General features: G+C 53.5%; 9 protein-coding genes across 9 annotated transcripts; 4 read left to right on the forward strand and 5 right to left on the reverse strand.

Annotated features, from left to right (window-relative positions):
• Positions 1–67: 67 nt before the first annotated feature.
• AYO20_11612 (hypothetical protein) lies at positions 68–2,370 on the reverse strand (the record flags this gene model as incomplete). The annotated part of the gene is made up of 5 exons (XM_022649857.1): positions 68–299; positions 437–1,225; positions 1,308–1,514; positions 1,608–2,274; positions 2,340–2,370. 5 exons carry the CDS (start codon positions 2,368–2,370, stop codon positions 68–70), a joined length of 1,926 nt encoding a protein of 641 aa, XP_022494160.1.
• A 627-nt stretch (positions 2,371–2,997) lies between these two features.
• On the reverse strand, positions 2,998–4,734 carry AYO20_11613 (hypothetical protein; the record flags this gene model as incomplete). Its single annotated transcript, XM_022649858.1, has 1 exon — positions 2,998–4,734. The coding sequence occupies one exon, from the start codon at positions 4,732–4,734 to the stop codon at positions 2,998–3,000; it is 1,737 nt and encodes a 578-aa protein (XP_022494161.1).
• Positions 4,735–5,641: 907 nt separating this feature from the next.
• AYO20_11614 (hypothetical protein) lies at positions 5,642–7,574 on the reverse strand (the record flags this gene model as incomplete). Its single annotated transcript, XM_022649859.1, has 6 exons — positions 5,642–5,894; positions 5,956–6,118; positions 6,173–6,203; positions 6,253–6,813; positions 6,874–7,034; positions 7,088–7,574. The coding sequence occupies 6 exons, from the start codon at positions 7,572–7,574 to the stop codon at positions 5,642–5,644; spliced, it is 1,656 nt and encodes a 551-aa protein (XP_022494162.1).
• Positions 7,575–8,288: 714 nt separating this feature from the next.
• AYO20_11615 (hypothetical protein) lies at positions 8,289–10,889 on the forward strand (the record flags this gene model as incomplete). The annotated part of the gene is made up of 1 exon (XM_022649860.1): positions 8,289–10,889. The coding sequence occupies one exon, from the start codon at positions 8,289–8,291 to the stop codon at positions 10,887–10,889; it is 2,601 nt and encodes an 866-aa protein (XP_022494163.1).
• Positions 10,890–11,804: 915 nt separating this feature from the next.
• On the forward strand, positions 11,805–13,648 carry AYO20_11616 (hypothetical protein; the record flags this gene model as incomplete). Its single annotated transcript, XM_022649861.1, has 2 exons — positions 11,805–12,046; positions 12,100–13,648. The coding sequence occupies 2 exons, from the start codon at positions 11,805–11,807 to the stop codon at positions 13,646–13,648; spliced, it is 1,791 nt and encodes a 596-aa protein (XP_022494164.1).
• A 730-nt stretch (positions 13,649–14,378) lies between these two features.
• On the forward strand, positions 14,379–17,849 carry AYO20_11617 (hypothetical protein; the record flags this gene model as incomplete). Its single annotated transcript, XM_022649862.1, has 1 exon — positions 14,379–17,849. The coding sequence occupies one exon, from the start codon at positions 14,379–14,381 to the stop codon at positions 17,847–17,849; it is 3,471 nt and encodes a 1,156-aa protein (XP_022494165.1).
• Positions 17,850–18,517: 668 nt separating this feature from the next.
• Positions 18,518–19,462, reverse strand: AYO20_11618 (hypothetical protein; the record flags this gene model as incomplete). The annotated part of the gene is made up of 1 exon (XM_022649863.1): positions 18,518–19,462. The coding sequence occupies one exon, from the start codon at positions 19,460–19,462 to the stop codon at positions 18,518–18,520; it is 945 nt and encodes a 314-aa protein (XP_022494166.1).
• A 757-nt stretch (positions 19,463–20,219) lies between these two features.
• AYO20_11619 (hypothetical protein) lies at positions 20,220–21,005 on the reverse strand (the record flags this gene model as incomplete). The annotated part of the gene is made up of 1 exon (XM_022649864.1): positions 20,220–21,005. The coding sequence occupies one exon, from the start codon at positions 21,003–21,005 to the stop codon at positions 20,220–20,222; it is 786 nt and encodes a 261-aa protein (XP_022494167.1).
• Positions 21,006–22,636: 1,631 nt separating this feature from the next.
• AYO20_11620 (hypothetical protein) lies at positions 22,637–24,232 on the forward strand (the record flags this gene model as incomplete). The annotated part of the gene is made up of 1 exon (XM_022649865.1): positions 22,637–24,232. One exon carries the CDS (start codon positions 22,637–22,639, stop codon positions 24,230–24,232), a length of 1,596 nt encoding a protein of 531 aa, XP_022494168.1.
• Between the last annotated feature and the right edge of the window lie 487 nt (positions 24,233–24,719).

Here is a 24,719-nt window from a genome sequence, read left to right on the forward strand (position 1 = left end):
TCCACCCTCCACCCTCCACCCTACCACGTGCCTACTGCCTACTACCTACCTACGAGGTAAGAAATCCTCACAGCCTCGACCTCGCACCAACCAGATCATCCCAGTCCTTTTGGGTAAAGCGGACATAGCGACCCCCTCGCAAAACATAGACCCGATCACCGCGCACCCGAGACGGGTCGACGCCTTCAGCCCGCGGCTGCACTTTCTCCTGCTTCAGGCCCATCGAGTTGAGGGAGCCGGTCGGGACGATACGGAGGAAGAGGGGGATCGCGAAGCCAGGGAGGTCGCGTTGGGCGTGGCTATACATTGTTAGCGGAGGTGACAGAGTTAACAGAGTTTCGCTGGGCGAGGAGCGATGGAAAGGGAGAGAGGGGGGGGGGGGGGGGGAGGTGAGAAGAATTAACAGTAGAAAGAAATAGATAAAGGGGGAACATACCTCAACAGCCCATCAAGATCAAACCCCTGCCCAACTTCCCCGTCCAGCATCAGCGCCGCGCATCCCGCCCGCCCGTCGTGGTTGGGCACCTGCACACCATAGACATTGGCGTCAATCACCCCGGGGTATCTGCCCAGACACTCCGAAACCTCTGCCGTAGAGACATTCTCGCCCTTCCATCGGAACGTGTCGCCCAGCCGGTCGAGGAACGACCACCTCCCGTCGCTGTCGCGCTTGAGCGAGTCACCCGTGCGGTACCACAGGTCGCCTTTCCGAAACACGTCGCGGGCCAGTTTCTTCTCCGTCGCCTCGCGGTTCCTCCAGTACCCGACAAACGCGGCCTCCGAGGCCAGCCGGAACAGCAGCTCGCCGCCGACCTCGTAGGGCATGCGGACCGCGAACCCCGTGGCGGCGTCGCGCACGATCTCGTGGCTCTCGGCGTCGACGAGCACGGGCACCATCTCCCCACGCAGCTGCCACCGGCGGAGCAGTCCGTCGTGGCCCACGGCGTCGCGCAGAAACTCGCCCTCCTGCACGTTGAGGTGCGACAGACCCCCCTCGGTCGAGCCGTAGAACTCGCACACCCTGGGGATCCCGAATCGTGACTGGAACCGGCCCCACACGTCGGGTCTCATGCCGTTGCCGTACACCATGCGGAGGTTGTGCTCGCGGTCGAGCGCTGAAGGGGGTTGAGCGAGCAGATAGCGCGCGATTTCGCCGACGTACGTGGCAATAGTTGAGCGAGAGGTACGCACCTCGTCCCAGAAGCGTGAGGCCGAGAATTTCTTGCTGTTATTTCCCGTCAGTTCAAGGAGCAGGAAAAAAAAGACCAACACCAGGAAATTTGGTCTTCAATCTCTAACTAACTAACCCTATGCACAGTGTGGTCGGCATGATCATGCAGATGATAGCGGCAGACCCTGCGGTCGAGTGACACATCGGTATGCAAATGTACCATCGATCTCCCGAGCCGTCTTCTCGCAAAGGTTGAATGCCCATTTGGGTGAACTGGCTGGCGAGTCGTGCGTAGTATCGGCCGATGGTCGCCATGACGCCCTTGGGATACCCCGTCGTGCCACTCTTGGAGGGTCAGCAATGCCAGACAGACAGAGTTCATTATCTTAGATCTCGGCAGAACACAACTCGGGAGGATTTTTGTACTGGTACACACCTCGTGTAGCGCAATGCTAGCCTCGTCTTCTCACCTATATCCTTGGTATACTCAGCTGCCGCGCTGGGCATCTCTCCTGGGAATCGTGCCAGCCGCGCCCGGAAATCTCCATCAATGACATGCACGCTGATTTGGAGCTGTTGTAGCTCTTTGTCCTCCAGTAACGACGAGGAGGAGACTCGGTCCCGAAAGTCTTCGTCGACGAGCAGGATCCTGCATTCCGCGATCTTCACGCAGTGCACCAGCGCGCCGCCCACGAGGTTGTAGTTGATCATCGCAGGGTAGCACCCGATGGCGAGCAGGCCGAGCCATCCCAGCACGAAGTCCGGGCTGTTTTGGAGGTAGAACCCGACACAGTCGCCGGGTCGGACGCCGGCTTCCAGGAACCACTGCGCGTAGCGACAGGCATGCTCGCGCGCCTCGCGCCAGGTGTAGTTGTGGACCGTGGGCGGGCTGGTCGATGGGTCCGAGTACCATATGCAGTCCCTGTCGGCGAACTTATCGGCGTTGTCGCAAAACGAGGCCCAGAGGTTGATCTTGTTTTGCGCCTTCAGCCGCGCCTGGTACCGATCCCCGCGGCGATGGTAGTAGATCTGCGTCAAGTCTTTCGCCAGGTGGAATTTGGCGTTGAGATAGGCTGAAAGGGCCGCGGCGCCGGCGAGTCCAACTGCTGCGGTTGTTGCTGCTACTACATTCACCACCACCGACACCGACGTTAGATATGACTTGCACACTCGAGTTGTAGTTCAACCGCCATACCCATTTCGATCTGCAGTAACAAAAGCTTAGGGAGGCGAATGCTCGGAGGGCCGAGCCTTTAATCGTGCAATGCTCTCCGAGCTTAGTATGCACTCTCCGATAGGTGTCTTTTTCTTGGTCTGGATCGAACCACAAAGCCAAGTCAAAGTCAATATCCTCTAGACATTTCGATCCTAAGGTCTTTACGAGCATTCCCAGGGGTCTCAATTTTGTGTGTCCATGAACCCATGCAAAGACAGCAAAGTGGAAGCGGGGTTTGGGACATTCCCCCAAACCAGGGCCGAGGCGCAACGATGGGGGCCATCAGGAGTGTCTTCGGCAATTTGGGGAGGGGGATTGGGGCGTTTCTGTTCGAACAGGGGTGGTCCCTGACGTGGTGTTCCGTTCCGTCGGATGTATCACGCCCTTCTAGATCCCATCTAGAGGACGACCGAGTGGAACGGGTGCTGTCGCCGTGCGAGTGAAAACGCCCAGTGCTGGTTGCGTGAAGCGGTTCCGTAAGGATCAAGATACGTGTGGAGTGCCTATAGGGGACAATCCTTGACGGAAGCCGGCTTGTCCGCTCCGGGTCTTGTATGCTTCGTTGAAATCTAGCAAGTATCCAGGCCGAATGCCGCCCATCGTGAAGCATCTACCCGAGCATTCCAAAGAACAAGGAATCATTCGCCCCATTGCCAATGAGGAACTCGTCGAAGAAGCTATCACCCATGGCCGGCGACGAGAACAGGGTCAAGCCTGGGAAATCCCACTCGAAAACAAACTGCTCTGGCACGAACGTCTCGATCTCGTTCGCCGTCGCGGTGCCTCCTGTGGTCCAGAAGAAATTGAGCGGCGAGCGAGGATCTGGCGGAATGTTGACTTCCTCGAGATTACTCTGACCGCCGGGAGGAGGAGGAGGTGCCGTGCCGTCGTTTTGAAGTGCGCGGCCGTACTTTTGGATGCTTTGCTGGAGGACTTGCAGGTACATCCTGCTGGTGTTGCTGCGGCCGCCGCTTGTCCATCCACCCCCTGCTTTGTTGAGTTCATTCAGGAGCATATATCCGTCATCCAGCAGCTGTCGCTTCGAGCTGTCGTCCTCTTCAGGCAGCAGCCGGGTCAGTTTCAGGAGCAACAAAAAGCAAAAGGCGCACTTGGCCCAAACAAAGTCCGTCGCGTAGCAAAATTTGGACAGGTAATGTTGCGGCTGGTCCAGGATGATTCGGAGATGGCCCTTGAGAGCATCCTTGGCCATGTGTAGGATGTCCCGCTGTGTCATGGTCATGGCGGCAATGTTTTCACTGCCCAGAGCACGCAGCGCCCGGCACAGGGCAACAGTCTGAGACCAATACTTTTGCACTTCAAGGTTGAGCAGGAGTACCGGCGTCTCGGCACTTGGTGAACCTTGCATGATGTTCTTCCAGTCGTTGTACCAGACATCGATGTCAACCTGAACGTCACGGAGGATGTCCATGACCGCGTCTTCATCCAGTACCTCCGTCCCCGCCATGGAGTCGTGCGTCCTCCCTCTGAGCGAGTTCAGCTCGACCTGCGATAGTAATCGAAGGTCCAGAACCGAGGTGAATGGTTTGTCCAGAAGGATCCGGCATCGCCTCGGGTCGCCTCGCAGATGGAAACTCCGCAAATTACCTGCGTCCACCCGAAGGATCTGCTCGAGCACCATCAGCTGAAACCAAGCTCGAGCGCGTCTCATCAACACAGCATCAGCCTCGTCGTACTTCTGTGAGCCCGGACCCTTGGATAGTGGACTCCTACTAACAATCTTTCTGGTCAAATCCTCGTACGCGTCCGGAAGGCCCAAGTCGAGGGCCATCCTCGTTGCAAACGCAAGGAGCAGAGACCTCTCTGACGTATAGCAAGCCGTGACTAGGAGAGCTTGAATAGTCTCCAGAGACGCATGCTCGGGATTGACAATGACCAGGTTTAGCATCTTCTTCAGGTGGAAGTTGAGGAGATGACAGATTTGAGAATCTGCGTCGCTGAGCACGCCGCATCCGATGGTAATGATTGCGTTGAAGAGTAGCGCACTCCGGGAACTGATCGACTCGAATGTATCGTGTAGAGCATCGAAAATGGGGACGTAGCGATCGCAACCTTGGAAGAAGGCGTTGAAGAACAACTCGGCTTGGTCAAGTGTGACGAGGCCTTTGGCCGCGAAGTTGGGCACCGAAGCCACCTCGACTTCAAACTGAGATCTAGTGCGCTTGCGACGCAGATGGTTGGGATTTGACTGCATTTCCGAGCCAGCCCTGTTCAGACTGATCACTTGTTCTGGTGATCCAAAGGCAGAGGCCGTCGAGGTTGTCGCGTCGATGGTGCTGAGGGATGCGTAGAGGTCGTTCTGCTGAGACTCCAACCTCTCCTTGAGCATTTGCACCTCTTTCTCCAGAGCCTCGATCTTTCTTTGATTGAAACCAAGCGTATCAGGACCCGACAGAGGACGCGCGGGGACGTGGAAGGGGGCCGTGGGAGGGCTCACTGTTCATGGGGGTCTGGCGGTCTCTCGACGTACACGCAGACCTTTTTCAGATTGTGACATCTTTCGACTGTGAACACAAGAAACGTCGAATAACCCCCGGCACTTTGTTCTTCTGGACTCTCTTACCGAGAACAGGGTCTCTCTCCGTCACATTTCACTTTACTTGCTCTGCACGAGCCGCATGCTTTCTGATGAGGCAGACAATCAACATCCGACCCGACATTTCTACACAGGGTCAAAGAGTAAGCGACTCACTGGTATTCTCTTCTTGCCGATTGCCACAGAAGTAGCCGATACTTCTTCCTCCATGGTCGGAGACGCGGGGATCGTCGAATCATTCACGCCATTGTTCTGGGATGGAGGTTGTGAATTAATGTTGCAGGGTTATGTTATATAAGAGGGAAAGATGTTTCGGAATCTGCTCCTCGGTAAATTGACACCGAAGAGGTGGGGATTTTATCCTCGAGTAAGTAACAGGGATTCGACAAAGGCTCATGAAGATGAAAAGGAGAGAATCTGCTTGTGCACGAGGGACGGGGGGAGCCACCGATGCCTGTACTAAGCAATCCAGCCGCCCGTCTAGGTGACTTTAGCAATGCTTAATTGGAACAATAATCGGCTTCTAGAAAAAGGTTATGCACTTAATAGCACAGGTAGGACCTGAGACGCTTACATCCCTCAGGGAGCTGACTCGTGCAATATACAACATGGCCGGTTTTGACCATTCCGGGATTATCAGAGCATCGCATCATTTACTTCATTCGTAGCAACCAGCAGAAACCCCCAAAAAGCCCGCTCACTAATAGACGAAAATGAAATCCTCATTCTCCCAGTCCGTCTTGTCATTAAACGCCTGGTGGCCCGTCATGTCTTCGTCCTGCTCTTCAGAAGCGCCCTCCGTTGACGCTGCTCGAACCCGGTTCATCGATTTGTCGACCAAGATTGCGCGCTTGCCCATACTCTCTCTTGTCTTCCCATGTCGCTTGTTGAGCACGAGCAAATAGCAAACCTGGGCGGCGTAGAGGCCAATAAGGACGACAAAGAGGGCAAGACTGTTTTGGGGGTAGAGGTTAGCACTTGTAACAAGCGACAATAAGATTTTCTCACACGTACTTAGACAGTAATCCGCGGTGATAGAGCGGTGCTTCTCCCGTTGTATATAGATTGGGTCCAAGCACGTTGCCGGCGCATTGGGCGATGAAGAGTGCGCCAGTCGTGACCTTCTTCTTCGTCTCCCCAGCTGTGTTTGCCGCAGACCAGGAATAAATCAATGGTGCTGAGCATGTTAGTGGCTTTCAATGAGAGGAAAAGAAGGTCATGCGGATCTTACTGATGCCGGGATAGACTGAAATCTGGATCTTCTGTCAATCATAGCCACGAATGGGTAAAGTGCAAGAGAAAGAAACTCACCAAGTAGTAGGCCACCAACAGTGGCGCTTTGGCCGATGCATCCCGCGGAAGATGCAAAAGCATGGCGCAGCCTGCAATGGGTGGGAGACTGAGGAATGCCAGGACGGGAGACTTGAGCTTCAGGGCCGTTGCAGCCCATGCACCGCCCATGGTGGCGATCAGCTGGACGGCACCAAAGGGCATGTTCAGAAGAATCGTTTCGAACTGATCAAAGCCAAAGTTCTTCACAATCAGGGGGCCAAAGGTCGAGACGCCGCCACTCGGCACAGAGATGGTAAACATCATAGCCGCCCAAAGCCATGTCTTGATATCGAGGGCTGCTTCTTTGACGTGGGTCCATTTCCATTCGGTACCTTCGACACCCTGGTTGTTTGCCCTCAGCCTAGCTAGAGTTAGCCGGAGGTCACTGACAACATCATGTAGCAGGTCAGCCCACCTCTCGATGGCAATCAACTTGTCTTCGCCTTTGAGGAAATGCGCGGTAATAGGAGAATCCGGGAGGAAAAACCAAACTACCACGGAGAAAACAACCGTGATTAAGCCAAAGAACAGGAAAATAATCTGCCTCATCGAGTTAGAAACAATGTCCCTCATTTAGACTTCCAGAACCGATAGGCATACCTGGTAGGGCTTAAGTGAACTCGAGTGAATATGGCCAATTCCATACGTCAACAGGGAGCCAACAATGTTGGTGATGCCGTTCATCGCATACCAGGCTCCGAGCCTGACGGGTTGCTCTCGTCGCCGCCACCACATCTGAGTGAGAGCGATGAAAGCGGGAGCTGTGAGCCAGTAAGTAAGGACATCGAACCATAAAATATAGCCATCGACATACCCACACCGGCCTCGAACAGGCCCAGGAATAATCGACACACCAGCAAGCCTGCAAAGTTGTGCGCTGCTGGCATGGCTGACAAGGAAATACCCCAGAGCAAGACGATGACGGCGAGAAACTTCCCCAGCGGCAACTTGACCAGGGCATAGGCGATCAAAGGTTGCGCCACTAGCTGCGCCAGGTAGACGACAGCGCCCAGCCAGGAATACTCGTGTCCGACGAGATTGGTGTCCTCGACAAGGCCAAACACCGAGGCGTAGGCCAATGTGGCCTTGTCCAAAGCCTGCAGGAAATAGATCCCAAGCACCACTGGGAGTATGTATAAATCGATCTTTCTCAGGACTCGAGAGTTGTTCTCGGGGGTGAGGACGATGCGTTGTCCGGCTGCTTCGCTGAGGATCTTGTTGGCCCTGTCGTTCTTCAAGTCGCCCACGTCGACTTTGCCTTCGACATGGTCGGCGGGTACTTTGACACCGATATCTTCCATAGTGTATGAGGGAGGTGCGTTGTGGTCTTGAGCCAACACTGACGGGGTCAAGTAGTGAAAGGTAGATGCTCGGTCGAAGTCGAACAGAGAGACGAATAAAGCATATAGCTCCACTGACCGCACAAACAGCAGAGTCGGCCAGGATAAATACCCATCAGACGAAACGTTGCATCGTCCAAAGCATTCGGGCCTGTCAGCCGACGGTGAGCACGCCTCCTTGTATTCGATCCATACCCCCTTTGGTACCGGGGAAGCGAATGAACTCCGTACGGGAGCCCCAAGTTCATCTCAGACTTGCTCCAGACAATTTCCCAAAAAGCAGGTTCTTCCTAGTCCAAGCATGATGGGATGATCGGCGACGCCACCAATGCGGGGAGACGTTAGAGACCAAAGAGCAGGGCAAAGGCCGTTCGGTCTTTGTGTGCCAACAGCGAAGCTAGCGAGGAGAAAGGAGCAATATGATTGGAATGTTTGTATAGCCGATGACAGGGATCGCATTTCGCTGCCGAAGTCCGATCCCTGCAGCATCGCGAATCCTCCGAAGGTCAAAGATGTTACCTGCAGCTCCAACCAAGGGAAACATGAAATGAGGAACTGACGGCTGGCAGATGTGAGCCTTGGAGGTTGAGTATCTCCCTTTCACAGGCCACCCTTCCACGGTGCTCTCGTCGCCGCCGTGCTATCGTCAACGTTTCTTCGTGCCCGCTTCTCAACATGCCCCAAATAGAAAGCATTCCCAAGTCATACAGGCCAGTCATTCCGCAGTCCAAGGCGCCAGCAGCGGTTCAGCTTCAATCAGAAGACCTAGAGTCACCGGTCAGCTTTACATTCGAAGCCATCCGACCCAACATATTCAGGACGACATTCACTTCGGACTCGCATCCACTCCCTCCATACCCGTCAATCCCGCAGCCAGAGAGGAAGCTGGATAATGTCAACATCAACTCCAACCAGATCGGCGAGTCAAGTTGTTCCTTCGAGCTCGGTGACATAAGAGCATCAGTCGATTGGAGTCATGCTCCCGTCGTATCCTTGGGCTGGCTGGGGTCGAGGGCGATTCTGCATGCCGACCTCGCATTTCGTTCCTATGTCGTCGATGGCCAGGGTATCGCCCACTACGTCCAGCATGACCGCAAAGCCCTCCATGTGGGATTGGGAGAGAAAGCTGCCCCCATGGATCTCACGGCTCGGTATTTCCAAGTGTCCGCCACAGATTGCTTCGGGTACGAGGCATACGCTACAGATCCCATGTACAAGCATATGCCGTTATTGATCAAGGCCACTCGTCACGGCTGCGTGGCAATGGTTTCCACGAGCCATAGTCGAGGATCGTGGTCTGTTGGCTCAGAGATCGATGGTCTCTGGGGACACTTCAAGGTCTATAGGCAAGACTATGGAGGCCTCGAGGAGTACCTGATCATGGGACGCACCTTGAAGGACGTGGTTCGCAGCTATGCAGAACTGGCCGGTTTCCCACTTCTCGCACCTCGTTGGGCGTACGGATACTTGAGTGGGGGGTATCGATATACGATGATGGACGATCCGCCTGCTTACCAGACGTTGCTCGACTTCGCCGAGAAGCTGAAGGAGCATGACATCCCCTGCTCCGCGCACCAGATGAGCTCGGGCTACTCCATCGCCGAGACAGAACCCAGGGTGAGGAATGTGTTCACGTGGAACAAGCACCGGTTTCCTGAGCCCGAAAAATGGACTGCCCAGTACCACGCCATGGGAATAAGACTCTTGGCCAATATCAAGCCGTTTGTCCTGGCCTCGCATCCTGACTACCAGTACCTGGCCGAGAATCGAGGCCTGTTTACAGACCACCGAAACGGAAAAGCAGCGGAAATGCGTTTGTGGAGCGCCGGCGGTGGTGAAAGCGGTACCGGCAGCCATCTCGACTTTTCTTCTGCGGCGGCGTATGAATGGTGGGCCCGCGGCGTGGAGAGATTAAGAGGCCAAGGGATTGATGCAATGTGGAATGACAACAACGAGTACACTCTGCCCAACGATGAATGGAAGCTGGCTCTAGAGACGGTCCCCAAAGCCAAAGGTAACATCAACAACAACCAGGGATCGGATAACGTCGGACTCTGGGGCCGTGCCATGCACACCGAATTGATGGCCAAAGCTTCATATCAAGGTCTCCTCCGAGCAGAGCCTGGGGTTCGACCCTTTGTCTTGACGCGAAGCGCCAGCATCGGGACTTTGCGGTATGCTTGTAGTTCTTGGAGTGGTGACAATATGACCAGCTGGGAAAGCATGAAGGCGGCCAATGCAATATCTCTCAACGCAGGTCTAAGTTTGATGCACTGCTATGGCCACGACATTGGCGGGTTTGAAGGGCCGCAGCCTTCTCCTGAGCTGTTGCTCCGCTGGGTCCAGCTGGGATGCCACCAGATCCGCTTTGCCATCAATTGCTTCAAGACATCTCCCCAAGACAACCAAGCCGGAGAGGTCATTGAGCCCTGGATGTATCCGGAGATCACGCCCATGATCAGGAAGGCAATCAAAAGACGATACGAGATGATGCCCTACATCTACTCACTCGGCCTAGAGAGTCACCTGACAGCAAGTCCCCCCCAGAGATGGATTGGTTGGGGGTATGAGTCTGACCCAGAGGTGTGGACAAAAGCCCTCAAGTCTGGCGAAGAGCAGTATTGGTTTGGAGACACGTTGCTGGTCGGTGGTGTGTATCAGCCTGGTGTCGATACGGCCAGAATCTATCTCCCACGCCGTGCTGAAGAAGGATTCGATTATGGTTACGTCAACCTCAATGCGCCGTATGAGTATCATGCGTCTGGCCAGTGGGTATCTGTTTCGTCGCCCTGGAGGGAGAGCATCCCAATCTTCGCCAAAATCGGTGGTGCGATTCCCATTGGTAAAAACGTACAAACACGAATGCCCAGCGATACCAAGCCAGACTGTAAAACTCTTCCTGAGGACGACTACAGGGGCCTCGAAATATTCCCGCCCAGAGGAAGCTCTCATGGGAGAAGCTTCACCAGCTCTTGGTACGAGGACGATGGCCTCTCTCTTCATCCGGACATCTCATCCTTCATGGTGTCATACAGCTCCACGGATGAAAAAGTGACAGTTCAACTTGCTGCTGGCGCGGACAATGTCTTCATCCCGCCATGGAAAGAGGTAGTGTTCATCTTGCCTCGAGGAGATCAGAGATATGTTGAATCGGCCAGTGGAGCCACGATGGAGCGGATTGCATCACAAGACTGTGGGAGGGTTCGGTACAAGATGCAATTTCCTAGCACCAAGGGGGTAAATGGCCCGGCGCTGTGCAATGGACATGGTCAGTAGATGGTGGCATAATACTCCAAGCCTTCGACTTGTAGAGTTTAGTAGAGCACATGGATGACATAGAGCCAAGGGTGGGCCTGAAATATACACCTTTGAACAAACCCCCTCCCGACATCGCTTCCTGAAGACAACTTCTAGCGACCTCATGTCATGCTCGAGGACTTAGTTCATGAGCTGACCCTTGGGCGGGCAGGCGTGCCTCGGGAGGTGCTCGGGAGGAAGCAAGCTGGAGGAATTGGCGCGAGGTCTTGGCGTCTCCTTCAGATTAGATCGAATGATTCGAATGCATCTGATAAGATGAGAATTTTCACGGCGCTTGTCCCTTTTTGGACGAAGATCAACTTCGCCTCGAGCCCTGGCTTCTTGTCGTCTTCACTCGTGGTGGCATTTTGATCCACCGATCCTGCTCATCTCCCTTGCTCCCCCATCACTTTGCATGTGTGCCCTCTTGTGTGCACCTGTGGATCGTCTGATGCTCACTCCAAGCAAGACAAGCTAAAGTATTGCGATATTCTGATGTGACAGCGCTGAGACCCGGTGGTATGCCCAGCACTCCTTCATGCTTACCATCTTCAACAATAGGTCAGAATGTCTCCAGCCAAAAAGCTCGTCCTGGCTTGTTCCAGCTATCTGGTCAAGCCGAGCCACTAATTGTCGTTGCTCTTTCAATCAGAGAGTTTGCATGAAGAAGAAAAAATCATGAGCAACACTTTCTCGTGGTGGGGGACGGTGCAAGCTTGCTCTACATGGGTTCCATCGGAGGATCCATGCTATGACATTGGCATTATTTGAGCAAGGGTCAGCGAGAAAAAGGTGCTCATAAAAAGTGTATACGGCAAGTATTAATACCTTGTGCAACGCTCGCTTTTGCTCTCGTGCATCTCAGATGTCTTTCAATCGTTTCAACCCTCCATCATGAAGTTCAACGCAGCTTGGATCAAGCCCACCTTTACACCTGTAGCTGTCGACCAGCACAGCGACTCAGAAGCCCCTGCTTCGAGTGATGAGTCGAAAGGAGCACGTGTCGATTCGCAAGGACCTTCAACAGTCGAGTCCGACTCTCTCGCCGTCGATGAAGATGCCCAAACCGGTGTCCAGAAGATCCAGGCCACGGCACAGGCTTGGGGTAAGAATCAACTTGTCCTGGCTTATTTGCTGTAGGTTGACCGTGGTATCAAGTTTTCAAGCAGGGCAACTGACGGCGACATAGGATCTTCCTCATTTACTTTGTTGATTCTCTTCAACAACAGATCACAGGCGTCTTGACTCCATATGTCACCAGCAACTTTCAACTTCATTCCCTCACCGCCACCACCGGCATCCTCTCTCAGATCATTGGCGGCCTGAGCAAGCTCCCGCTCGCAAAGATCTTGGATATCTGGGGCCGCCCCCAAGGCTTCATCCTCATGGTGGTCCTGCTCACAATCGGTCTGATCATGATGGCGGCGTGCCAGAATGTCGAGACGTACGCCGCAGCTCAAGTCTTCTACTGGGTCGGCTACAATGGTGTCGGCTATGCACTCAGCATATTCATTGCTGATACCTCTCACCTCAAGAATCGAGGCTTGATGTTCGCCTTCTCTGCTTCGCCTTATATTGCAACCACGTGGGCAGGGGGTCCCGCTGCACAACGCTTCCTTGAGGGACCTGGCTTCCGATGGGGGTTCGGCACATTTGCCATTGTCACCCCTGCCATCTGCATGCCTGTCTTCTGTCTCTTTGTCTACAACTATCGAAAAGCGAGGAAAGCAGGCCTGATGCCCGTCCGCCAGAGCAACCGCACCTTTCTCCAATCCCTTCGATACTACGCCATCGAGTTCGATCTTTTCGGCTTGCTGTTGATCACAGCTGGAGTTGCGCTCTTCCTGTTACCATTCTCATTATACTCCTACCAGCGGGATGGCTGGAAAGCTCCCATGATCATCTGCATGATCATATTTGGCGGACTTCTGCTTATCGCCTTTGGCCTTTGGGAGAAATTCTGGGCTCCCAAAAAATTCATTCCCTGGGAGCTCCTGACGGACCGGACCGTTGTCGGTGCCAACATGCTCTCCGCCGTTCTCTTCATCAGCTTCTACATATGGGATTCCTTCTTCTACTCCTTTCTCATCGTCGTGAACAACCAGACCGTCACCCATGCAGCCTACATCATGAACATCTACAGCATTGGAGCCTGTTTCTTCGCGATCCCCGTAGGCCTCTACATCCGATGGCGTGGACGCTTCAAGAACATCGCCCTGTACTTCGGCCTGCCTTTGAACATCCTGGGCGTCTCGCTCATGCTACGGTTCCGTCAACCACACTCGAATATCGGATACATTATCATGTGCCAGATCTTCATTGCGTTCGCTGGTGGAGTCTTGGTCATTTGCGAACAGATTGCTGTCATGGCTGCAGCCTCTCACCAACACGTCGCCGTCGTCATTGCTATCGAGGGAATGTTTTCCTCGGTCGGTGGGGCAATCGGATCCACTATTGCAACGGCTATCTGGACCGGCGAGTTCAAGGGTAAGCTGCGGAAGTATCTGCCGGAGTCGGCGCAACCTGAGCTCGACACCATCTACGGCAGCTTGGTCGTCCAATCATCCTATGCTCCAGGAACCCCTACCAGAGAGGCCATCAACAGAGCATATGGAGACACCCAGAAGCTGATGCTGATCGCTTCGACGGCGTTCCTAGCCCTTGCCATTGTGTCGGTTCTCTTGTGGCGGAACATCTACGTCAAGGACATCAAACAGGTCCGAGGACGCGTAGCCTAAGTATACTGGAAATGGAAAAGCGCACGAAGGGTATAGGTCACAAGAACTGGAAATCTGAAACGGCTCATCATAAAATGGCTCCCATGGAGATGTACACGGTATGGACGACTTGTGATAGATTTAGAATAAAGAAATCTCAGCAGGTGTGATGGTGCCGTGGGGGGCCACGTGCTGGATCCAATGCGCTGACATAATATATGCATCTACTTTACACGTGACACGCGTCTGCAAGTGGCGCGTCAAATGACTGCAAGTGACATTTTCTGATTCTCACCCGCGTTCATCAGGCTGCGCCGCGCGACATTCTGCCTTGTTCAATTCTGCGCATGTGAAAAAGCCCAGCCGCATTCTTCTCTGTGGAAAGAAGGCGCTTCACTTGCCCGTTGCCCGATGAATGCGCCATGCTCAAGTCGTGTCAAGTCGGTGCTTCTCGAGTCAACAAAGGGCAAAAAGAGACTTTGTCGAGTGAACAAAACATAAAGCCAACGGACTGGTTTTGTTGAGTTGACCACTACTGCTATTTTTGACTTCCGCCTCTCACTTCTGCCTTCAACTGTACGCTTCTTTTGTTCTCATGGTCAGGCAGTTTTTACTCGCGCTCACCAGCGAGTTGCGTTGCCCCAAGTGGTTGCCCCGCCTGCGCCACATTCGCTCATTCACTCACTCTTAAAAGAACCGTTCAAACTTCGCAATTCCTACCAGCCTGATTGTAACAACACCTTAAGGCACGATGGACACCACAACCGACCCTGCTTTACTTGCCGAGATTGAAGACCTCCGCGACGAAATCGCTCTCAAAGAGGCGATCCTCGAGAGCTTGGATGAGAACAACGGGGACAACAGCGAGGACGAGGAACTCAGACATACGACACAGAAAGAGCTCAGAGGCTTGCAGAAACATATCCGGGCTCTTCTTGCTACCTCAAAACGAGAGCATAACGACGGTCTGCCTCACAGGATTTTGGATCAAGGTTCTGAGGGTTTGGCCGCCCAACGTTCTGGCAGCCACCACTCGCACGATGCACAACTACAAGGGTCTGGTCTCTCAAGCCATCTAATGCCTCCGCCTCATCATGAACTGGTGAACCGCAAGCGCTACAGACAAGACAGCCTCGACAATGGGAGACCGGAATCATCCAAATCTCGACGAACAAGTCCTAGTCCTGGCTCAGCCCACACTGCCGCTCCCTCACCCACTGCCTCCTCTGCTAGTCTAGGCAGTCTAGATGATCCATTTGCTGACCCACTCTTTGGCGGCTTCTCAAAGGATGAGGTTGTGCAGAATCAGGATTACTGGAAAAGACGGGAACACCAAAGGCAGCAGGAGGAAAACGATGCCAGACTTGCCCACCAGCTCTCACAGGAATGGTCTCAGGATTCTGGCCCGGATATGACACAACCCATTGCCCCACGTCAATCAGAGTATACCCAGTCCTTTTTCAAAACGGACGGAAGTATCAATCGACTTCCTGCAAGCCAGCCTTCATCCTTCCAAAACATAACTCGACCATTACCACCTGTGAAGCCGGAACCCTTGACTAATACAACTCAACTGCTGACTTCTGCTGCATTCGAGGCCACGGGCTCCAAAGTCAGTCCTAGCTTTACCTCTACGACGGCGATGCCTGGCGCTTTTCCCATCGGGTTTCCCCATGGGCAGTCCTATGGCAGCGTTGGCGGTAGTCAAGTGTACAACTTGACACCCTCCATCCCCTCCAATTATTTGATAATTTCTGACTCCAGCGACGAGGAGAAGAATCCGTCCTCTGACGCTGGCCGACCGAAGCAATCTCTGGCGGATCCTTCCTTCTCAACCCCCTATGGGAATCTGACATACGGGGCGTATGATTCGTACGGGCCATACGCATCATACGGATACCGAGACGAGGCTCAAACTCAAGAACAGTTGAAAGAGCTTTTACAGCACATTAGACCTGATGAAGAGCTCACTGCAGACCACATTCCGCAGCAGCCTCCAGGCCTCAAGGCGACTCTTATGCCTCACCAGCTTAGTGGCCTCGCTTGGATGAAGCGGATGGAAGAAGGCACTAATAAAGGTGGCATTCTAGCAGACGATATGGGTCTCGGCAAGACTCTACAGAGCATCGCCTTGATGCTAGAGCGTCCGCCACCCGATAACAAGCCTTGTCCTACTCTTGTCGTGGCACCTGTGGCACTGATGCATCAATGGAAACGGGAAATCGAGAAGATGGTTCGACCACGATACCGTTTGAATGTCTTCATCCTCCATGGAGAGAGCCGCAAAATTACATGGACCGCTCTCAAGGCCTATGATGTGGTTCTCACGACATACGGATTGCTTACATCGGAGCTGAAACGCAAGCTGGCACTGGATGAAAAGGCTAAGAAATTAAAGGACTGGCAGCCGTCCGTCGCCGAAGACTGCCCTATCCTTGGAGATAGATCGAAATTCCACCGTGTGATTCTTGACGAAGCACAAAACATCAAGAATAGGAATGCGAAGTCTGCCCTTGCTGCTTGTCGCATTCAGGCAGAGCATCGTTGGGCTCTTACTGGGACACCAATGCAGAACTCTACCGAGGAAATCTTCAGTCTCATCAAGTTCACTCGGATCCCACCTTATAACAACTGGGAACATTTCAGAAGGAGAATCGGTGCCCCACTCAGAGGCAGATATGAGAATGACAAGGACACAGCCATGAAAGCACTTCAAGCGCTACTCCGGGCTATCCTATTGAGGCGAACAAAGCAGTCGAAGATACATGGCCAACCCATTCTCCGACTTCCTCCCAAAGAGACCAGAGAGGATCGAGTTGCGTTCGACAAGGATCAGCTTGACTTCTACAAAGCTCTGGAAACAAGTGCTCAGATTCAGGTGAACAAATATCTACAGAAAGGGACTCTCGGCCGAAATTACTCTCACGCCTTGGTCCTCCTTCTTCGCCTTCGTCAAGCCTGCTGTCACCCAGCACTTGTTATTGCGAGCAAAGACTTTATCCAACTCCCAGGTGGAGAGCTGGACACTGATGCTCTCATCCGCAATGCAGAGCAACTCGATGCAAAGGTTGTTGCACGGCTCAAGGAACTGGATGCCTACGAATGTCCGATCTGTTTCGACGTCACAGAAAACCCTTCAGTGTTCTTTTGCGGGCATGCCATATGTGGGGACTGTCTCAATCAGCTCGTCGACCAAGCCAGCAACGACAACAACGGTGGACCTCCGGTTTGCCCTCAATGTAGGGCGAGGATTGACGTCAACAATGTCACGGACTATACTAGTTTCCTTCGCGTCCACTGTCCAGATCGGGTGGAAGCCCCGGAGCAAAAGGAAGATGACGCCGACTCTGACGTTGATTCTGACTCCGATGGCGACAGCAGCGATGACTCTGACGAGGGTGACGACCTCGACGGTTTCATTGTGTACGACGATGTCGAGGACGACTCCCAGGACGAGGAGAATGAAAACTCGAAGAAACGGTCGTTGAAATCCAAGTCCAAGAAAGGCAAGGAGCGGTCTAGGTCGAGATCAAGGCCGCGAACCAGAGAACCGCTCAAAAGCCTTGCACAACTTCGGAAGGAAGGTCTGCGCAACAAGGCTGCTAAACGGCAGTATTTGAAACGCCTCAAAAAAAACTTCCATCCTTCTGCCAAAATCACGCGTACTGTTGAGCTGCTGGAGGAAATTAAAAATAATGGAGAGAACGAGAAAACCATCATCTTCTCCAATTTCACGTCATTTCTGGATCTGGTGGAGTTACCTCTGTGGAAACACAAAGACTTCTCCCAGTACGTACGTTACGACGGTTCTATGAGCGCCAAAGACCGCAACGACGCAGTGCTCGAATTCACCGATAACCCCAACTGCAAGGTGATCCTGGTCAGTTTGAAAGCTGGAAATGCCGGCTTGAACTTGACTGTAGCAAATCATGTCATTATGCTTGATCCATTCTGGAATCCATTTGTCGAGTATCAAGCTGCGGACCGGTGTTATCGGATCGGGCAAACGAAAAAAGTCACTATCCACCGAGTTCTCATTGGTGAAGGAGATTCTAAGGCCGTCGTCGACCCTTCGGGCTTCACAGTGGAAGATCGTATTCTGCAGCTGCAAGAGCGCAAACGCGACCTAGTTGATACAGCCCTTGACGAGACAGCTGGTCGTGAGGTGTCCAGACTCGGTGTGCGGGAATTGGGCTATCTATTCGGCCTCAACGCCCTCTAAACACCAGTGTCTTAGCGGAGGCTTATTTCTTTTCGTGTCAATTGTATGAATGTGAGGGAGCACTGACTTTGTACGATGGGCGGCAGGCTGGAGGGGTTCATGGCGCAGGGAAAGGCTGGCGTGCTTCGAATATGAGACCTTATGAGACCTTATGAGACCTTATGAGACCAAAGTGGAACGACCCAGGTCTAGAAGATGCACTATTGGGTTTCATCTCAATGCCTCACAGAGAAGTGGCTGTATGATAGCGGGCGACTATGCAGAAACGGCTCTAGAACACATTTGCGTAGTTCAATAATTCATCTCAAAACTTGATTCGATTAACGTTTGATAAGCCGTAGAGTCATTCGTTTCTGGTCCTCACGCTACAAGCGTAAACCTACATGGCGATGGTACCAGTGTATAGCCCAAGGATGCAAGCAATGGCAGAGAAAGGAAAAAGGAGCACAGACAATCTCCAATTTGTCGTTCATATTTGCATGTCATTCAATCGGATCGACGCCGCTCGGCACGGAGGGCGCGAGACGTACAACTAGACATAGAGGTATCCCGTGATATAATATATAAAGCAACGCAAGTCCGCGGGTGGTTTTGTTTGTCCTTGCCCCTTCCCCACCTCACGCCTTGTGCATGTTCCCGATAGACTTTGTTGGGATGGATGATCCGGGTTACTCGGTTTTCGCAGCCTTGGTCTCGGTCTTCTTCACGATGCGAGACAGTATCTGCACGCGCAGCCAGCCAGGGAGCATGTGGAAGATGCCGAGCTGGACGGCGTGGCCGATGTAGGGGGTGACCTTGGGTCTGCCAACGCCGACCTTGTCGAGGACGGCTTTGGCGTAGGTGTGGGTGCTGGGCATGGTGAAGGAGATGTCGGCGTCGGACCTGCCGGAGGAGGCGGTGGCGACGGTGCCCGTGACGAGGGACATGATCTCGACATCCTGGCCGCTGAAGGCCATCTCGATATTCAGCACGCCGGCAAAGGCCTCGATGAAGGCCTTGACCCCCGTGTACAGTGACACGTAGGGGGTGGTCAGCTCGGTGACGGCGCTCGAGACGAACAGCATGAGGCCCGGCTGCCGCTGCTGCAGGATCGGGAGCAGCAGCCGCGTCATGTGCGTCGTGAAGCGCGCGTTGACGTTGATCCACCCGTCGCACTGCCGCGTGGGCATCTCGGTGAAGAGCACCATCTCGAACTGCGGCTCGCCCGACCCGGCCACGTTGTGCACCACCACGGTCAGATTGCAGTCCTTGACCGCCGCGAGCACCGTCTCGTCGAAGACCGGGCCCGGCGGCGTCGTCGCGTCGAGCACCAGCGTGCGGAACCCGGTGGTCGGGAACCGCGTCTTCAGGTCCGCGACGATCTTGTCCAGCTTCGCCGCGTTGCGTCCGTGCAAGACCACGTTGAACCCGCGCTGCGCGAACGCCTGTGCGAACGCCAGCCCGATCCCGTCGCTGGCCCCCGTGATCAGCACCCACGGGTCCGTGCCGTGGTGGTAGCGCTGCAGCTTGGAGCCGTGGAGGTGGAAGCGCAGCGCCGACGCCAGCTGCAGTCCAGCGTAGCCGAGGGTTGAAGCCCCGACCACGGCGCACACGTTGTATAGGGACAGGGCCATAGTGATTGAATGGATTGCAGGACACTGGGAAAGCGCACAGGCAAGAAGGAAAAGAGAAAGACGGAAGAAGAGAAAGAGAGAAAGAAAACCTACCTGTGAGTGAGCCAACCGGCGCAAGATATAACTACATCCAAAGCAATGGGCAAATAAATGGGAACGAGTGACTCAAAAACCTTGGAACAGAGAGTCGTTTACTAGCCAGCCAGCAGCCTCGATATGTATTGGTACGAGGAGCTCGTATTTATCCAGGGCCCAGATGGGGCGCCTCAAAAACGCTTATTTTGGTCCGCGTTCTCGTCATTGGCTTATCTTCTTGGTCCCGGCCGAGATTTCCTCCGGGGAGCAACGAGTACAATAATGGTAAAGGTTTGCTCCGACCCGGGTTGAGGAGTAGAAGAAGGAAGGGTGGCAGGGTGGTAAGTAGAGAGATATGGTGCCAGATCCATGCTCAGTTGGAAATAGCAGTGCGAGAAGACGAGACAGAGATTCCCATCATTGCCAGATCAAAGGTTGATGTCGATACCCGAAACGGCTTGATTGTCTGCAGAGCCGTCATTCCTTCAGACCTCCCTCATTGCCTTGTCCTGTCGACGAGGTCTGAGAACTAGTGGCATTGGTCCCAGGATATAACAATGTCCATATCTATTCCACACGCAAGAAGCGACAAGGCATACGAATACCAGAGAAGATATCTCTCGTGGCACCGCATCATCCTCTTGTCAACAGGTCGTCACATCGTCGAAAAGCACCACTGGTGTCACGACAGTTGCTGAGAAATGCTGCCGCTGGTTCCATGGGATATCCTATGCCTTCCGCCACTCTTGGCCTTCCCTTTCAGTGGATTATTTTTCTCCCATTCTTCGTCCGCCCTAAACGCCTCCACTGCAAGCTCCAGGTTGAAGTCACTGCCCTTGAGGTACAACTGGGCGACATTGTAGTTTGCACACTTTGTAGCGATCATCCACCGCCGCAATTTTGTCTTGCGCTCTTCCTCTTCTGCATCTGGTGGTGTACTCAAAGGAGGACCTGTGTAGTGGGATCGAGGGATGAGAATCCACTTGCGGGCAGCGAGGAGTTGATCAGAATAGAGGTTATTGTGGCGACGCAGGACTTGGAGGGGCACTTTGTAGGCCAGCGATAACGATTGTAACGAGTCTTCAGACCCCACGAAATGAACAGTGTCGTCGGTGTCGGCTGGCGGGCCTGTGCTTTGCTCTGTCGTCCGCGAGGGTCCTATCGAATCATCATAAGAGGGTGGTGGCGATTCTGCCCTTCTCGAACCTCTTGAAGTTGCAGTCGTAGAGTATGAGGGTGGCAGTCGGAGCCCTTCTCTCGGCAATGCAGACGGGCCAGACGATATCTGACAGAATGGGCAGTAGGCCTGAAACCGAGGGTTCTTATACTGACATGTCGCGCATATGAATCGGGAGCAGCAATCAAGTTGACGGTGATGGAACAGTGACTTCTCTGAGCGAGGGTCGTAGGGCACCTTTGCGTCCGAGAGGAGCGTGGCGCAAGTACAGCATGAGTCAGTCAGAGGCATTGGTATCGGGCTGTATGTACAATGAGAGATTTACGCCCGTTAAGTTGAACAGAAGGAAGGATTGAAGGTACAGGACACTAGTGGTGGGTATGTACATGTATGGACGAGGCTATGCGTCTCGTATGTCCAAGTAAGTCTAGACTCTGGTGGCTTGGGGTGCCCCTCCAGGCGTCATGGGGGCTGCAGCTCGGGTGACTGTGACTTAGGCACGCTTAGATCACCACCCACCCACCACCAGGGCTAAAAGTCAATGACATCACTGACCTGCGGGGCCAGTTGCCGCGTGGGCGAGGGCCAGGCGCCTCGGGGTTTCAACCAGGCGAGTTGCGCTCATCAGAATACCACAATCGAGGCCTGCAACCACAACCACAATTCAATTTTTGTTCTATCTGTAGCTGGTCCAAGCACTGCTAGAACCACGTTCTGATCCCCTCGCATGATCTACACCAATCAAGATTTCGCCGACTCTGTGCACAAGCCAGATCTGAGATGACACTGGACAAGTTTTACCATGGCATTCAAGCACTGAAACCCTGTCCATCTCCACCCCCCGCGGGAGTAGAACGCGCAGAGAGACTAGGGAGTCTGTGGATTCTCGTATTTCAGGTTCCACGTCCAAATCCGCAATAAATCCAGGCACCGGGACAGAACATGAACCGAGTGAATACCCGCAGTGAAAAGGGAGAACCCAGTTACCACCTGTTTAGGGACTGATCTGTTCTTAGTCGCAATCATCCTCCCGAGTATCACAACTAGAACAAATATGACATCGACTGACCATGGCTGACCAAGAATTTCTCGGAACATGGAATTTCCATCTGACTCTATGGCTTTTGGGATACAAAGGGGAAAGAATACGAGATACGTCGGCACCAAACATGGGCACAAGCGCGGGCAAGAAATTACGCACCTTGCAAGGCTGGGCCCCTCAAATATTATCTCAACCATATCCACCTGAAAAGGGGGAGAGAACACGTGCATCGTATACGCGAAGCGGCCTGATCATTCTGGCATCCATCCGCAGAAAGTGGCATCTGGCATCTGCTTACAGTAAAGCAATACGAGCCATGTCAGATCAAGCACCAGACTATCCTTCAATCGGCTCAGAACCTTCGTTTTCCCACAACCCGAGCGAGGCGCTCGGCCAATCGAATTGCGTCTGCCTGACCTAGTGTCCAGACAAGCTTGCGTGGCTTCCTTCGGTCTTCGAGTCTTCCATGAACACCCCAGCCCCCAATTGCGTGGCAATGTATCGACGTGCAGATGGCGAGATGCAGACAATGCCGAGAATGGAAGTGTGAGGCGGTTCTGGCTCCAAATTTGGGACTCCCGTACTCGGCCGTTGTTGACGTTGAGTGTCCTGGTGATACTCGTCACCACGGGGTGCTGTGCACAAGACGCAGTCCCCTCTAGAACCGAATCACTCTGCATATCTTATGGAGAGAAACCTTTAAAATTAGCTGAGTGGAGTGACAGTCTTGATATTGGTAACGTTCAAATAGGCACCAGGTTTACAGTGCTAATCCTTTCCTTTTTCTTGCTCTCGCAAGACCTTACACCCCGTTGCCTTAAGTTCCAGGAATATTCGTCTCGAGCTCAATACTGACAAGCACAATATTTTCCAAGCAAACATGGCTCCCTCTCTAGATCAAGCAACCCAGAATCACAACACCTCACACGCACATGCACACATACAGAATATCAACAATGCAGCCAAGAAAAAGGCACCACGCAAGAAACCAGCAGCGAAGGTGCCTCAGGCAAAATCTCTTCTTTCCGAAGACCTCGGCGGAGGATTGGCGCAGATCCTCATGACCCAAGCCAGGGACATTGACTCGATGAACATCATCCAACGTCTGCAATTCCTTAAGCGGGATGCCTTGCTGGGACCAAGATTTATCGACTTTAACCAGAGCAGCACCACTGTTCTGACGACTTCGTTTGCTTCCCAAGGCCTATTGTCGCCTGCCCACGATGTCTGTGAACATCAGCAGTGCATATCTACTTCGATGACTGTCAGCTTCAACTCCTCCAGCACGAGCCTGAACCATATTCCTGGCCAACCAAGAAGAAAGAATAACGATATCCACACCTTTACACTCGACGACTTTACGGCCATTTCGGCACTGGGCTCCCTGGTGGAGCGCTTCGGCAAAGTCTCCCACATGGGGATTCTCGACCCTAGCTACCGATTCTTCATGACCAAGGATCGCCAAGCAGCACTTTATTACAAGGTCAGGAACAATGTTGCCGTTGTTGGCGGCGATCCTCTCTGTGATCCAGCAGAATACAATCATCTTTTGTCTGAATTTCGTCGGCTGCGTAAACGGCGGCGTTGGGGCGTGGTCTTTCTGGGTGCAACGGACGAGTTCGCATCATATGCAAGCAAGCAGAAATGGGTGACTATGCGATTCGGCACCGAGCGAGTCCTCAATCCTCTCAACAACCCTGTCCTCCAGGAGAAGGAGCAGAAGAGGATGGTTACACAAAACAAGCATCTCCTCGACCCTGAAAAGGGGGGCATATCAGTCCAAGCTTATGCTCCAGCTCAGGGGCGTGACGAGGCTTTGGAGCGGGAACTGCGCCAGGTGTACGACCTGTGGAGAGAGTCTCGCAACCAGTCCGGCCAGCCACAGGCGTACATGACTGTTTTCGATCCATTTGCCATCCCAATGCTCATGACATATCTCTATACCACGGATCGACAAGGCCAATGCAATGGCTTTGCCGCTCTGCGCAAGATTGGTGCGAATAAGGGGTACCACATTGATCCTTACTGTGCAACCCCAACGGCACCGAAAGGCATCACCGATCTCCTCGTCTTCTCTGCCATGTCTCTTCTTCAGCAAGCCGGCATCGGCTATCTGAGCTTCGGGTTCGAACCAGCCTCACAGCTCGACGAGGTCACCGGCCTGTCGCGGCCCACGACCGCACTCACGAAATCCTGCTACCGACGCGCATTCCGCCATCTGCCCATCGGCGGCAAGAAGGCCTACCACGACAAGTTCCGCCCGGACCCCGCCCTGGACTCTGGTTTGCACATCATCTACCCGAGCGGCGCGCCGAGTCTGCAAGACGCCCTGGCCACGCTGCACTTTGCCAATGTGGAAGTGCGGGAGCTGTTGAAGCGCGAAATCTTCAGTGGGTGGTGGAGAACCAAGGAGTCCGCCCGCGGTCCCGAACAGGAGAAGGGAGGAGAGACGGCGCCTATCGCAACGACCACCTGACTTTTCTCGGCGTCGAGACATCCGATTAGGGTCTCACCAGACGTTTCGCACGGACTTTCAGCTCGCTGGAGGGAACTCGAGGGCGTAGGGTGTACGAGGTACGGCAGGCTAGTATGCAGGTATGCAGGTCAAGGTCTTGCGCGGCTTCAGGGTCAAGCCAGAAAAGGGAGGATTGGGAAGCAGGAGGGAGGGATATAGAGGCCTCATTTTCTTCTTCTTCTTCTTCTTCTTCTTCTTCTTCTTCTTCTTCTTCTTCTTCTTCTTCTTCTTCTTCTTCTTCTTCTTCTTCTTCTTCTTCTTCTTCTTCTTCTTCTTCTTCTTCTTCTTTCTTTTCTAAGCCTTTGCTTATTTCTTGTTTCTTTTCATTCCTCCTACCGGTCCTAAAAGTGATGGAAAACAAATGAATATTGGCTCGTTTCGTCCAATCTTACCCTGTCCACCCATGTCTCATCTTTTTTGGTAAAGCCGGCCGCCCCTTCTTATCTTT

Source organism: Fonsecaea nubica (assembly GCF_001646965.1).
Source record: "Fonsecaea nubica strain CBS 269.64 chromosome Unknown Scaff173, whole genome shotgun sequence".
Lineage (NCBI taxonomy): Eukaryota > Fungi > Ascomycota > Eurotiomycetes > Chaetothyriales > Herpotrichiellaceae > Fonsecaea > Fonsecaea nubica.